Source organism: Candoia aspera, chromosome 2 (genome assembly GCF_035149785.1).
Source record: "Candoia aspera isolate rCanAsp1 chromosome 2, rCanAsp1.hap2, whole genome shotgun sequence".
Lineage (NCBI taxonomy): Eukaryota > Metazoa > Chordata > Lepidosauria > Squamata > Boidae > Candoia > Candoia aspera.
In genome coordinates this window covers 160,532,131-160,544,420 of record NC_086154.1, presented here as the reverse complement: position 1 = coordinate 160,544,420, position 12,290 = coordinate 160,532,131, and the positions used below count along the sequence as shown (strand labels likewise).

Here is a 12,290-nt window from a genome sequence, read left to right as displayed (position 1 = left end):
TGATTTTCCCAGTGGCTGCTGATGCTAGATAGGAGGGAAACAAAGCAAGGGGAATCTATCAATACTGTCCTTAAATTGTCCTACAGTAAAGCTGCAAAGAGAAGGTTACTAACAAGCTTCATTGCTGAGGTAAATCATCCACCAGGGCAGCACAAATTATGCTAGCACATTTTTCTGCTAGCACAAGGACTTGCTGTGAAGAAGAACCTCTAACTCTCAGGAGAAGCTGGTGGTGGTACCCCAGTTCCATGAGGTGATGTTTCCTGATAGAGCTATTCTCACCATTGAAAATATAAAAAGCTCAGATAATTCTACTCAGGAATTTCAAAAGCACTTCCTTATAATCAGTGTCAGCAATAATCCTAATTGTTTAGTAAGAATTCTTTTTTTCATTTACTAAGATTCCTCATTATTATTTGGTACAAAGACGGACAGGTTGTGGACTACATGCAACAATAAAATCCCCATTTTGATGTCCCCAAACCCGTTCCTCCCAGAAATTTCACCTTGGATGATTGGTGACAAATTCCTGAAAAAGGAAGATACAATTTCCCAAAGGTATTTGACATAAAACAAAAATGGTACGTAAACCACAGTTAGGTTTAATATACTTCAAAAATAATGCACAACCACTGACATTCCAGTTCTACCAACAGGTGTGATGTCATTACATTGTCATTCTGTCCACTCTGGCTCTCAGCTGATCAGAAAAGAAATAAGGGCACTCCTGACCTTCTTTTGATTTAATGTCTTGAGGGACTGAGCCCTGGCACTGAAAAAAGATTCTAAAGATGAGCTCATGCCTCAGGCTGACTATCATCTGTTGACGGAAGTAGAACAGGTACAAGAAAAAGAAAGCAACCAAGATAAGTAAGCTATAAGACTACATGTAAACTTACACATAAACTGTGTAAGTGCTGATAGGATTTAGGGAGGTAAGTATCTGAAGCACTTAGCTCAAATAGGTTAATGCTTAATATCTTTCTTTAGTTAATTAGCTTGAAACACCTGATTTTCTAGTGGAAGTATAGTATGAAAGCCTGAGGGCCCAACTTTAATCAATCCTTCAAGCTTCAATATAGTCTACAGATTTGGACAATATAATTTGCAAATTAACTGCAAATTATTGTTTTTGATGGTGATTTTGACACAACAATATAGCATTTATCTTTCAGCTTGTATTCCAAAGAAGTTTTTTTAAAAAGTCTTACCTTTTCATGTACATGAAAGTCTCTTGGATTTATCCAGCTGAGCTGAAATGTCTGGAGAATGCTAGGAGCAGAGCACAGGACAAAGAAATCTGAGGAGGCAGGAAATAAAATAACTGAAATGGATCCATGTGACATGGACTGTTAAAAATAAAACTGATGCACTCAGCAGCATGATTCACTTTATGGAACACTGTCCTTTCATGATATTTACCCTCTGCTACTGCTAGAGTGATATTTAACAGAGTTGCTGTTGAACAGGTGATTCATATCTTAATAAAGGACAATATTATCAGTAAAGGGCAATGGTATCCTGTTTGCTATACCGTACTCTAGAGAAAGTTTTGCAGCCCTTGTGCCTTTTATTTTTCACTAAAAATCTTGTTACTCTGCCTTTTCCATCCATAGCAGCCAGACCACAAATCTTTATTCACCACAAGATATTAGGTTTCTTGTCTGAAAACATAAAACCCAAACTACCTCTATGGTATTAAAAGTTGTGTGGTAAACCTAAGTCCAGGTCATGGCTTGGATGCTTGAAAGTAGATATAGGTTGGTTGTTCCTTTCTCCCATCTTATCAGCAACTTTTCATTCCATTTCTTGGTGAGCTTTAGGATGGGTTTATATAACAGGCCTAATGTTCTCTTTTTTTAAAGTAGGAAACCTTGATGCCAGTTTTTGACAATTTGCTACTCAATATCAGTGACATGATATGGGGGATTCCTTGGCTGCAAAAAAGGGACCTTGGAGGAGGTCCATAGATACCCCACGTAGGAAATTTAGCGTTATCGTTGTTGGAATTATCAGGGGTCAACTCAGCATTGTCTCACAAGCATAGTAAGTGGGTTTCTCTGGTAGACTTGTCTCTATTGTGCTTGTGGGATGTCACAGGGGTCACCGGATTTCCATTTCCTCCTCCTCCTTGGGCTTGGAGATTAACAATCTCCATCACCCTTCTGGCAGACATGCAAGCAGGGGGGCTGCAAAATGCAGCTCTCATCCTCCAACATCTCGCTTGCACACAGACTTTCTATTCCACATAGAAAGTGTCTACAAAGAACCAGCGATGAATAAGTGCTTTCTACTCTGAACCTACTTGTATCCAGATCTACTGAATAAAAGTAGATCGCTATCTCTATTTTTCTTCATCATGTGAAGACTAAATTTACAGTATTTCTGAATGTAATTAAGCTTAATGTGCAAGTTCTTTTTTGGTTCATGCTTCTACTCTGCAAGATTGCTGTTAGCTGCTTGGAGTTCTTTTATTAACCTTTAAAAACTCCATCAGTCCTCTGGTAAATAACCTCCCTCATTCTCACAGAGACTATGCAGAATGTAGCACTATGTTGCCTACCAAATCCTTCTCAACATCAAGCAAAGTATTTATGACCTGTGGTTGCAACAATAAATGTACTTACTTATGATTATTATTTAGATTTGCTATAGTGACCTCCAAAGACTCTAAGCAACTAGAGAATCCCATCTAGGCTTTTGTGACCCAGGTGCCTTCTCTAGCATATCCTGCTCTGATAGAAGTTGGCTAGAAGAACATCTGATCAGCAAGAATCAGAGTGCTAAGGAAAAGTGGTTAGCTTATTGAGTGAACCTAATCCAAAGATCATTATAAGGATGGAGGACAAGGAATAAAGGAAGATGCAATAAGCGAGTACAGCAAATTTAATCCAATCATGGACAAGAACCTCACATTTTGCCTCCAACAACCAAAGAGGGTATTTTATTTGATGTCATTACCTTCTTTGAATATCCTGCCAGTCCAGAAAGCTTTGGTGCACATTATTAAGAAAGAAAGCAAAACTTTATTATTAAAGAGAAAAACAGCAGAAACATTTACTGCATGCAGAAGTTGCCCAGGCAGTATTATAGCAGCCAGTGCTGAGTCAGCCAGCAGGAGAAAGTATGGCACAGTTGCTAGCAGTGATTATCAAAGATCAGCTAGAATCTTAGATGCAGCATAGTAGTGGGGAAATGAGAGCCACGCTTCTTGTTCATACCATTGTTTATGAGACACCAATAGAACACCTCTTTGATTGATAATGGCATTTTCTACTGACCAATTAAAGCATCTATTACTTCACATGATAGAAAAGCAAAAAACTGTTATCTACAAAAGCATATAGTAATCATGTGGGTGCCCTTCGCATAGTTAGTTTTCTATCATTTCTAGACCAAAGTTTTCTTCACTGTGTATTATAAAATAGTAAACAATAGCACTAGATTCCTTGGCTTCTCTGCGTACCTTGGAGTGGGGTCTCTCTAGTCTAATTGTATGCTGTTGTCATGTGCGCCGTTTCAATGTATTCGATGCATCGTAACGTTTCGCATGTCATTAATTGGATGCGTGTTGCATTTGTCTAGGGAGGATGGGAACGATTATATTTTGGCTTTGCTTTGGAATGTGTTTGTGTTATCTACTGCGCTCAAGGTTACTTTCCCAGGCTAGCAACTCTGACGATTGCTAGCACCTGTGCCGGGAGGGGCTGTTATGAGGGAGGCGGGATACGTTTGAAGCAAGGGTTTAAGTTTGTATTTGGCGCGCTTTTGCTCATTCTCAGCTTTCTCTGTAATTGCTTTTAGTACTCTAATAAATCAGATCTCATTTAGCATCCTCTTGTGAGTCTGAGTATTTGGGGCTGGGGCAATCATTACATAAAGCTGAGAATCTCAGTTCCTAACTCCGCTGGCCCCTGTCCAAGGAAGACAAGCGTCTAACTTGTGAGGGAGAGAGCCCGCGATGACCGAGCCCGAAATCGTGATGATGGAGGAAGGGGAACCGGACTCGACCGTGAGGCCGTCCGGCCGACCGTCCCAAGGAGGGGAGCTGTCCGCCATCAGAGAGGAGGCGAGCTCCGGGTCGGAGAGCGAAGCCGGGGGGCTGAAAACGGCCCCGGAGACCACCGTGAATTCTCCGGGTGAGCTGCTCACCTGGGATGAGACCCGAGGAGATGCCACAGCAGCGGGGGGCCCATCCTGGAGGCAGAGATACCCTTTATCCCCCAACGTGGTGCAGGTGCAGCCAACGGAGGGCTCACCCACTCCGGATCGAATCAGAGTGCTGGAGTCGAAAATGGATTCGTTGGAGGCTATTCTGAAACAGCTGAGCTTGGATGTAACCTCGATGCGAGAGCTCCGGGAAGAATCCAGCCAGAGGCATTCAACCCCTTCCTCCCAGGGGCTGACCCCGGAACGGCGACGGGTGGTGCGGAGGCGCGAAGGGGACCAGTCGGTCCAGATGGAAATCGCAGCAGCGCCCGGGCGATCGCCCCGGGGCCCCGTGCCGCTCCAAGTCAGGGAAGCACCAGCCGCTGCAGCCCCGGTGGTGGGGCGCAGCCCGGCGGGAGGCGGTATGCGAGACTTCCCTGTCAAGTTTGATGGGGACCCGACCAAACTCTCGTTCTTCCTGACTAATGCGAAAGCTTATATGGAAGAATGGGGGGGGGTTTTCCAGTCGGAGAAGGCAAGAATCATCACCATTGCCACCAAACTGAAGGGGAGGGCGGCAGACTGGTATGTCCAGATGTGCCAGTCGGAAGCGCCTGAACTGGAAAATCTCGAGGAGTTCCTCTGGGCGTTGAAGCAACACTTCGAGGACCCCTTAGCAAAGGAGAGAGCAAAACGAGCCCTGAAAGAACTCAAGCAGGGGTTCCGATCAGTGGCCGATTATGCTTTGGAGTTTAAAGCGCTAGCTGGGAAGGTGGATGACTGGTCCCAAGCAACCATTATCGAGCTCTTCAAAGATGGCTTGAATACCGAGGTGCTGCGCTGGTCCCTGGGGAGGGACGACCCATACACGCTGTATGAGTGGATCCTGCTAGCAGGAAGGGCTGAACATGCCCAAGAGGTCTTTGCCCAGCGGAAGACCGTCAAGTCGGGGCGGGAGATGAAGCCCAGCCGCACATCGACCACCGGAGGAAAACCGGGACAGCGACCCTGGGACGAGGAGCGTGAGAAGCGGTATGCCAAAGGATTGTGCCTGAGATGCGGTAAGGAGGGGCATAGAGTGGCAGCATGCCCGAAGGCAAAGGTGGAGGAACGGCCCGGAAAACCGCCGGCGAAGTCCCCTGCGTTGCCGAGGAAACAGAAAGCTGCGGTGGCTGAGACCGAGGGAGACGATGTGATGTTCTACGAAATTGAAGGGGAGACCGAAATCCCGCAACCGGCGGGAAACGCCAGCCACCTGCTCTAAAGGGCGCCGCTGGGCAGGTGGTAGAAGACGGGCGCGAGCCTCCAGCGGTGAGTGGCACTTACCGCATACTCATGGTGAAATTGAAATTGGGTTCACAAGTCAAGACGGTGGAAGTATGGGCCATGATTGATTCGGGGTGTTCCCGGTGTCTGATGCACCCCGACGTGGTGGCGGCTTTGGAGCTCCCCACTTTTCCCCTACAAAGACCCATCGCATTTACTCAATTGGATGGGTCCATGGCAGGGGGCAAACCGGTCACCCACTTTACAGGGCGGGTAGCCTTGCAACTGGGCAGTCACCAGGAAGGGTTGTCTTTTGTCGTGGCTCCCGTAGGGGGCCCATTGGTGGTGTTGGGGGTACCATGGTTGGTGCAGCAAAACCCCCAAATAAACTGGGTCTACCGGACCATCACATTTAGGGATGGGTTTTATCAAGCGGCAGAGGGGAAGGGTGCTCCAGAGGAGATGGTGGGGGTTGCGGCAGCTGCGACTCCGCCTTACCCGGCCTCTCCTCTGGAGGGCTTGCCGGCCGAGTACAGGATGTTTGCTGATGTATTCGGTGAAAAGGAAGCTGACCAGTTGCCCCCCCATCGAAAGACGGACTGTGCCATAGAACTGCTGCCCAACACTCAATTGCCTAAACCAAAAATTTATTCCATGACGCAAAAGGAACTGACTTTGTTGAGGGAATTTGTGGACAAAAATTTGGCGCGCGGATTCATTGAGCCGGCGAATTCACCCGTGGGGGCGCCGGTTCTTTTCCGCCCAAAAAAGGATGGGACATTGAGACTTTGTACGGATTTCCGCGGATTAAATGCCGTCTCAATTTCCAACAAATATCCCTTGCCATTGATAAAGGACATGTTGTCACATCTGGCCAAAGGCAAGATTTTCTCTAAACTGGATTTAAGAGAAGCCTACTATCGTGTACGAATCAAGGAGGGTGATGAGTGGAAAACTGCATTCAATTGCCCGTTGGGAGCCTTCCAGTATAAGGTGTTGCCGTTTGGGTTGGCTGGGGCCCCTGGGGTATTTATGCAATTAATCAATGAAGTTTTGCATGAACATCTGTTTAAAGGTGTACTGGTGTATTTGGATGATGTATTGATTTATACGGAAACCATGAAAGAGCATGTAGCTCTGGTAAAGAAAGTCTTGTGTAAACTCAGATCTGCTGAATTGTATGCAAAGCTATCCAAATGTGCCTTCCATCAGACCCAAATTGACTACTTGGGGTATAGGATTTCTGATAAAGGTATAGAAATGGACCCTGCCAAGGTACAGGCTATCATGGACTGGAAGAGTCCCCGTACCCGCAGGCAACTTCAAAGTTTCTTGGGGTTCAGCAACTATTACAGATTATTCATAAGGGGGTTCGCTGAGATTGCCTTGCCCCTAACGGACCTGCTTCGAACGAAAGGGGTGGGAGATACTAGGCGAGTCAAGAATCCCGGAGCGTTGTTGAGGTGGACGCCTGCTTGTCAGACGGCGTTTGAGCGGCTGAAAGCAGCTTTCGTCAAAGAGCCCATTTTACAACACCCTGATCCTTCAAAGCCCTTTGTTGTACAGGCTGATGCTTCCGATTATTCTATTGGCGCATTGTTGATGCAAAAAGACGAGGCAGGATGCCTCAAGCCCTGTGCGTATTTATCCCGCAAGTTCTCCGAAACTGAGAGGCGTTGGCATGTTTGGGAAAAGGAGGCATTTGCAGTGAAAGCTGCATTAGAGGCTTGGCGGCATCTGCTGGAAGGGGCTAATCACCCCTTTGAGGTATGGACTGATCATAAAAACTTGGAGGCACTTAGTACCCCTCGAAAACTGAGCCCTAAACAGGTTCGTTGGGCTCAATTTTTCAATCGATTCAATTTTCAGTTCAAATTTATTCCAGGGAAAAAGAACTTCTTGGCTGATGCCTTGTCAAGGCAACCTCAAGACTCTGGGGCGGCGCCAGATGTGGTGAGCACCCTATGGTCGGCGCCCCAATTGGGCATGCAAGCTGTGACGCGTAGCCAAACGCGCGCGCAACAACCGCCCACCACAAGCGCTGCTCAGCCAAGCTCTTTGTCAATTCCCTCCCAATTGCAACAAAAGTTTTTAAAAGAATTAAAAACGGATACTTGGTTGCTGGCGAATAAAGACAATGTTACTTTTGACAGAGGCTTCGCTTGGAAGTCCGACCGCCTCTACGTTCCTGAAAGCCTCCGAAAAGACGTGTTAACACGTTCACACGATGACAAACTCGCGGGTCACTTCGGTTTTGTAAAAACCTTGCACCTCGTTCGGAGGCAATTCTGGTGGCCCACATTACGTAAAGATGTCAAAGACTACATTGCTTCCTGCACTGTTTGTGCAATGTCCAAACGCAAGGTGGGCAAGCCCCAGGGGCTGTTGCAGCCGGTAGCAGCCCCCTCTTCCCCTTGGGAAGAAATCTCCATGGATTTTATTGTAGAGCTACCACCCAGCCAACGCAAAACGGTCATTTGGGTAGTCAAAGATTATTTCTCCAAACAAGCCCACTTTATTCCCTGCGTGTCCATTCCGTCAGCGCGTCAATTGGCCCGCCTATTCCTTGTACACGTGTACAGGCTACACGGATGTCCTTCCCGCTTGATTTCAGACAGAGGTACACAATTTACCTCTCAGTTTTGGCGGGCGTTTCTCAAGCTGTTAGGCACGAAGCAAGCCCTCTCCACGGCTTGGCATCCTCAAACGGACGGGGCCACTGAGGCGGTTAACTCCACTCTGGAGCAGTACCTGCGCGCTTTTGTGAATTATCAGCAGGACAATTGGGTAGACCTTCTACCGTTTGCTGAAGTGGCTTACAACAATGCCGTGCATCAAAGCACTGGACAGACCCCGTTTCGGGTGGCTCTGGGTAAAGACTTTGTTCCTATCACTGATCTCCCACAACCTCCTGCAGGTGCGGTCACTACAGATGATTGGTCAACACAACTAGCTGACTCTTGGCCAATGATTCAGAATGCATTGGCTGATGCTCAAGCGGATTATAAATTGTATGCTGATCGGAAGCGAGCCCCCCAACCTGCATTCCAAGTTGGGGACTCAGTGTACCTTTCTACCAAGTTTATCAAGTCATCACAACCTTCCAAGAAACTTGCACCTAAGTTTGTGGGTCCTTTCCCAATTGTAGCTCAGATCAACCCTGTGACTTTTAAACTTGATTTGCCTCATAACCTGAAACGCTTACACCCTGTTTTTCATTGCAGCTTACTCAAACCGACTATTCCTTCTGATCGTTGGCATCGGCAACCTCCACCTCCCACCCCCATCATGATTGATGGTCAGCAACACTTTGAAGTTAAAGAAATTTTGGACTCTAGACGCCTTCGCAATACTTTGCAATATTTAGTTCGTTGGAAGCATTTCCCTCATCCTGAGTGGGTCGCTGCATCAGATGTGGCTTCCCCGGTTTTAGTGGCCCGTTTCCACTCCGCTTATCCCTCGAAACCAGGTCCCTAGGGGTATTTTTGGAGGGCGGTATGTCATGTGCGCCGTTTCAATGTATTCGATGCATCGTAACGTTTCGCATGTCATTAATTGGATGCGTGTTGCATTTGTCTAGGGAGGATGGGAACGATTATATTTTGGCTTTGCTTTGGAATGTGTTTGTGTTATCTACTGCGCTCAAGGTTACTTTCCCAGGCTAGCAACTCTGACGATTGCTAGCACCTGTGCCGGGAGGGGCTGTTATGAGGGAGGCGGGATACGTTTGAAGCAAGGGTTTAAGTTTGTATTTGGCGCGCTTTTGCTCATTCTCAGCTTTCTCTGTAATTGCTTTTAGTACTCTAATAAATCAGATCTCATTTAGCATCCTCTTGTGAGTCTGAGTATTTGGGGCTGGGGCAATCATTACAGCTGTCAGCTGTTCATATGTAACTTTACATACTGTTGGCTAGCTTCCTTTAAGTTCTCCCAGCACTCACCATGGTACACTGAAACCCTGCTGACAGTATTTTTTGAGGTTCAGATCATGATGTTTTGAATGAGAATATTACGCCTCAGTGGTGACTGAATGGACCTAGAGCTTATTAATATTTCTGTCTTTCAATTGTCCCATCACTTGCCAGAGTGTGTAGAGGAAGCTTGGTTAGATGGTAGATGTAAAGCAAATAGATCTTTGAAGAACATGGATTAAAAGGAATCACAATAGCCATGTGAACAGGATCCATACCCTGTTCCCTTTGGGAGGTGGGGGATATGATTTGTCTGGATCATGAAGGCATGTGGAAGAAGGGTTAATGTTGTCTGCCATAAAAGAGGCAATACTGTGCCAATTTTGAAGAAGCCTTCCCAAAATGCAGCTGGGTTAGGTAACTTTTGTCCAGTTTCTTCTTCCCTTTTTAGGGAAGTTTGTGGAGACAGTGGTCAGGCTATCCCCAGTAGTATTCCGTATCGAGTCTGTTTTTAACTTTACCATTTTGAGGTAATCCTCACATTCAGAGGAATCATGCCCAACACCTTGACTTTTATTTTGTGATGTTTGATTTAATGGCTGTACTTTATAGATCACTTTGAATCTAAAGTATTTAAAAGAACCAATTATAATTATATAAATAAATAGTGTTTGTTGTTTATTCGTTCAGTCGCTTCTGACTCTTCATGACTTCATGGATCAGCCCACGCCAGAACGTCCTTTTGATTGTCACCACCCCCAGCTCCCTCAAGGTCGAGTCCATCTAGAATATCATCCATCCATCTTGCCCTTGGTTGGCCCTTATTCCTTTTGCCTTCCACTCTCCCTAGCATCAGCATCTTCTCCAGGGTGTCCTGTCTTCTGATTATGTGGCCAAAGTACTTCAGTTTTGCCTTTAATATCATTCCCTCAAGTGAGCAGTCTGGCTTTATTTCCTGGAGTACGGACTGGTTTGATCTTCTTGCAGTCCAAGGCACTCTCAGAATTTTCCTCCAAAAGCATCTATTTTCCTTTGCTCATCCTTCCTTACGGTCCAGCTCTCACAGCCATGTTACTACAGGGAATACCATTGCTTTAACTATGCAGACCTTTGTTGTTAGTGTGATGTCTCTGCTCTTAACTATTTTATCGAGATTTGTCATTTCTCTCCTCCCAAGAATTAAACTTCTGGTTTCCTGGGTGCAGTAATCTTTGCACCTAGAAATACAAAGTCTGTCACTGCCTCTACATTTTCTCCCTCTATTTGCCAGTTATCAATCAAGCTGGTTGCCATAATCTTGGGGGGTTTTTTAGGTTTAGCTGCAAGCCAGCTTTTGCACTTGCTTCTTTCACCTTCATCATAAGGCTCCTCAGTTCCTCCTTGCTTTCAGCCATCGAAGTGGTGTCATCTGCATATCTGAGATTGTTAATGTTTCTTCCAGCAATTTTGAACCCAGCCTTGGATTCCTCAAGCCTAGCACGTTGCATGATGTGTTCTGCGTACAAGTTGAATAGGTAGGGTGAGACTATACAGCCCTGCCGTACTCCTTTCCCAATCTTAAACCAGTCTGTTGTTCCGTGGTCTGTTCTTACTGTTGCTACTTGGTCGTTATACAGATTCCTCAGGAGGCAGACAAGATGACTTGGTATCCCCATGCCACTAAGAACTTGCCACAATTTGTTATGGTCCACGCAGTCAAAGGCTTTAGAATAGTCAATAAAACAGAAATAGATGTTTTTCTGAAACTCCCTGGCTTTTTCCATTATCCAGCAGATATTGGCAATTTGGTCCCTAGTTCCTCTGCCTTTTCTAAACCCAGCTTGTACATCTGGCAATTCTCGCTCCATGAATTGCTGGAGTCTACCTTGCAGGATCTTGAGCATTACTGGTATGTGAAATGAGTGCCACTGTTAGATAGTTTGGATATTCTTTAGTGTTTCCCTTTTTTGGTATGGGGATATAAGTTGATTTTTTCCCATCTGATGGCCACTCTTGTGTTTTCCAAATTTGCTGGCATATGGCATGCATCACCTTGACAGCATCATCTTGCAAGATTTTAAACAGTTCAGCTGGGATACTGTCGTCTCCTGCTGCCTTGTTATTAGCAATGCTTCTTAAGGCCCATGCAACCTCACTCTTCAGGATGTCTGGCTCTAACTCACTGACCACACCGTCAAAGCTATCCCCAATATTATTATTATACAGATCTTCCATATATTCTTGCCACCTTTTCTTGATCTCTTTTTCTTCTGTTAGGCCCTTGCCATCTTTGTTTTTGATCATACCCATTTTTGCCTGGAATTTACCTCCGATGTTTCTAATTTTCTGGAAGAGGTCTCTTGTCCTTCCTATTCTATTGTCTTCTTCTACTTCCACACATTGCTTGTTTAAATATAATTCCTTATCTCTTCTGGCTAACCTCTGGAGTTTTGCATATAACTGGGCATGTCTCCCCCTATCACTGTTGCCTTTTGCTTTCCTTGGACTAAAGAGATTAGGGAAGACCCACAGATCAGTTAGATATGAGCTCACTAATATTCCTAAGGAATATGCAGTGGAGGTGAAGAATAGATTTAAGGGACTGGACTTCGTAGATAGGGTCCCGGAAGAACTCTGGACAGAAGTTCGCAACATTGTTCACGAGGCGGCAACAAAATACATCCCAAAGAAAAAGAAATAAATAGTAGCATTCTTTAATGTCCCATGCAAGTCTAATGCCATAAAATAAAGGATCCATGTTTTTTTGTTTTTTGTATAGTATGATTTTTATGTCATGATTTGTGCCAATAGATGTAATGGCTTCTGGTGGAGCCTACATAAAAATGATGGTCCATGTTTTTGTGACAGAATAAATAACTGGATTCAGGGTTCATTCTGTGCAGACAGATGCAACCCATGGTTTCCAATGGAACCTGCAAAAAAAACAACATGAAATAAAAATCCATGCCTTGATCTTCTAGAATT

At 45.4% G+C, this 12,290-nt stretch overlaps 1 protein-coding gene across 3 annotated transcripts in view; it reads right to left on the bottom strand.

Moving 5' to 3' along the window:
- The window catches only part of FBXO40 (F-box protein 40), a 35,995-nt gene extending 34,642 nt beyond the window's left edge, over window positions 1–1,353 (bottom strand). The window contains exon 1 of one of the 3 annotated variants that reach the window (XR_010067285.1): window positions 1,212–1,303. Coding sequence is in view for 1 of the 3 variants with exons in the window: in XM_063294635.1 (XP_063150705.1) it covers window positions 1,212–1,346 (135 nt within the window). In the remaining 2 variants the exon portion in view is untranslated. Of the gene's footprint in view, window positions 1–1,211 lie in introns of all 3 variants that reach the window. The other 2 variants (XR_010067284.1, XM_063294635.1) reach the window with 2 other exon arrangements.
- Between the last annotated feature and the right edge of the window lie 10,937 nt (window positions 1,354–12,290).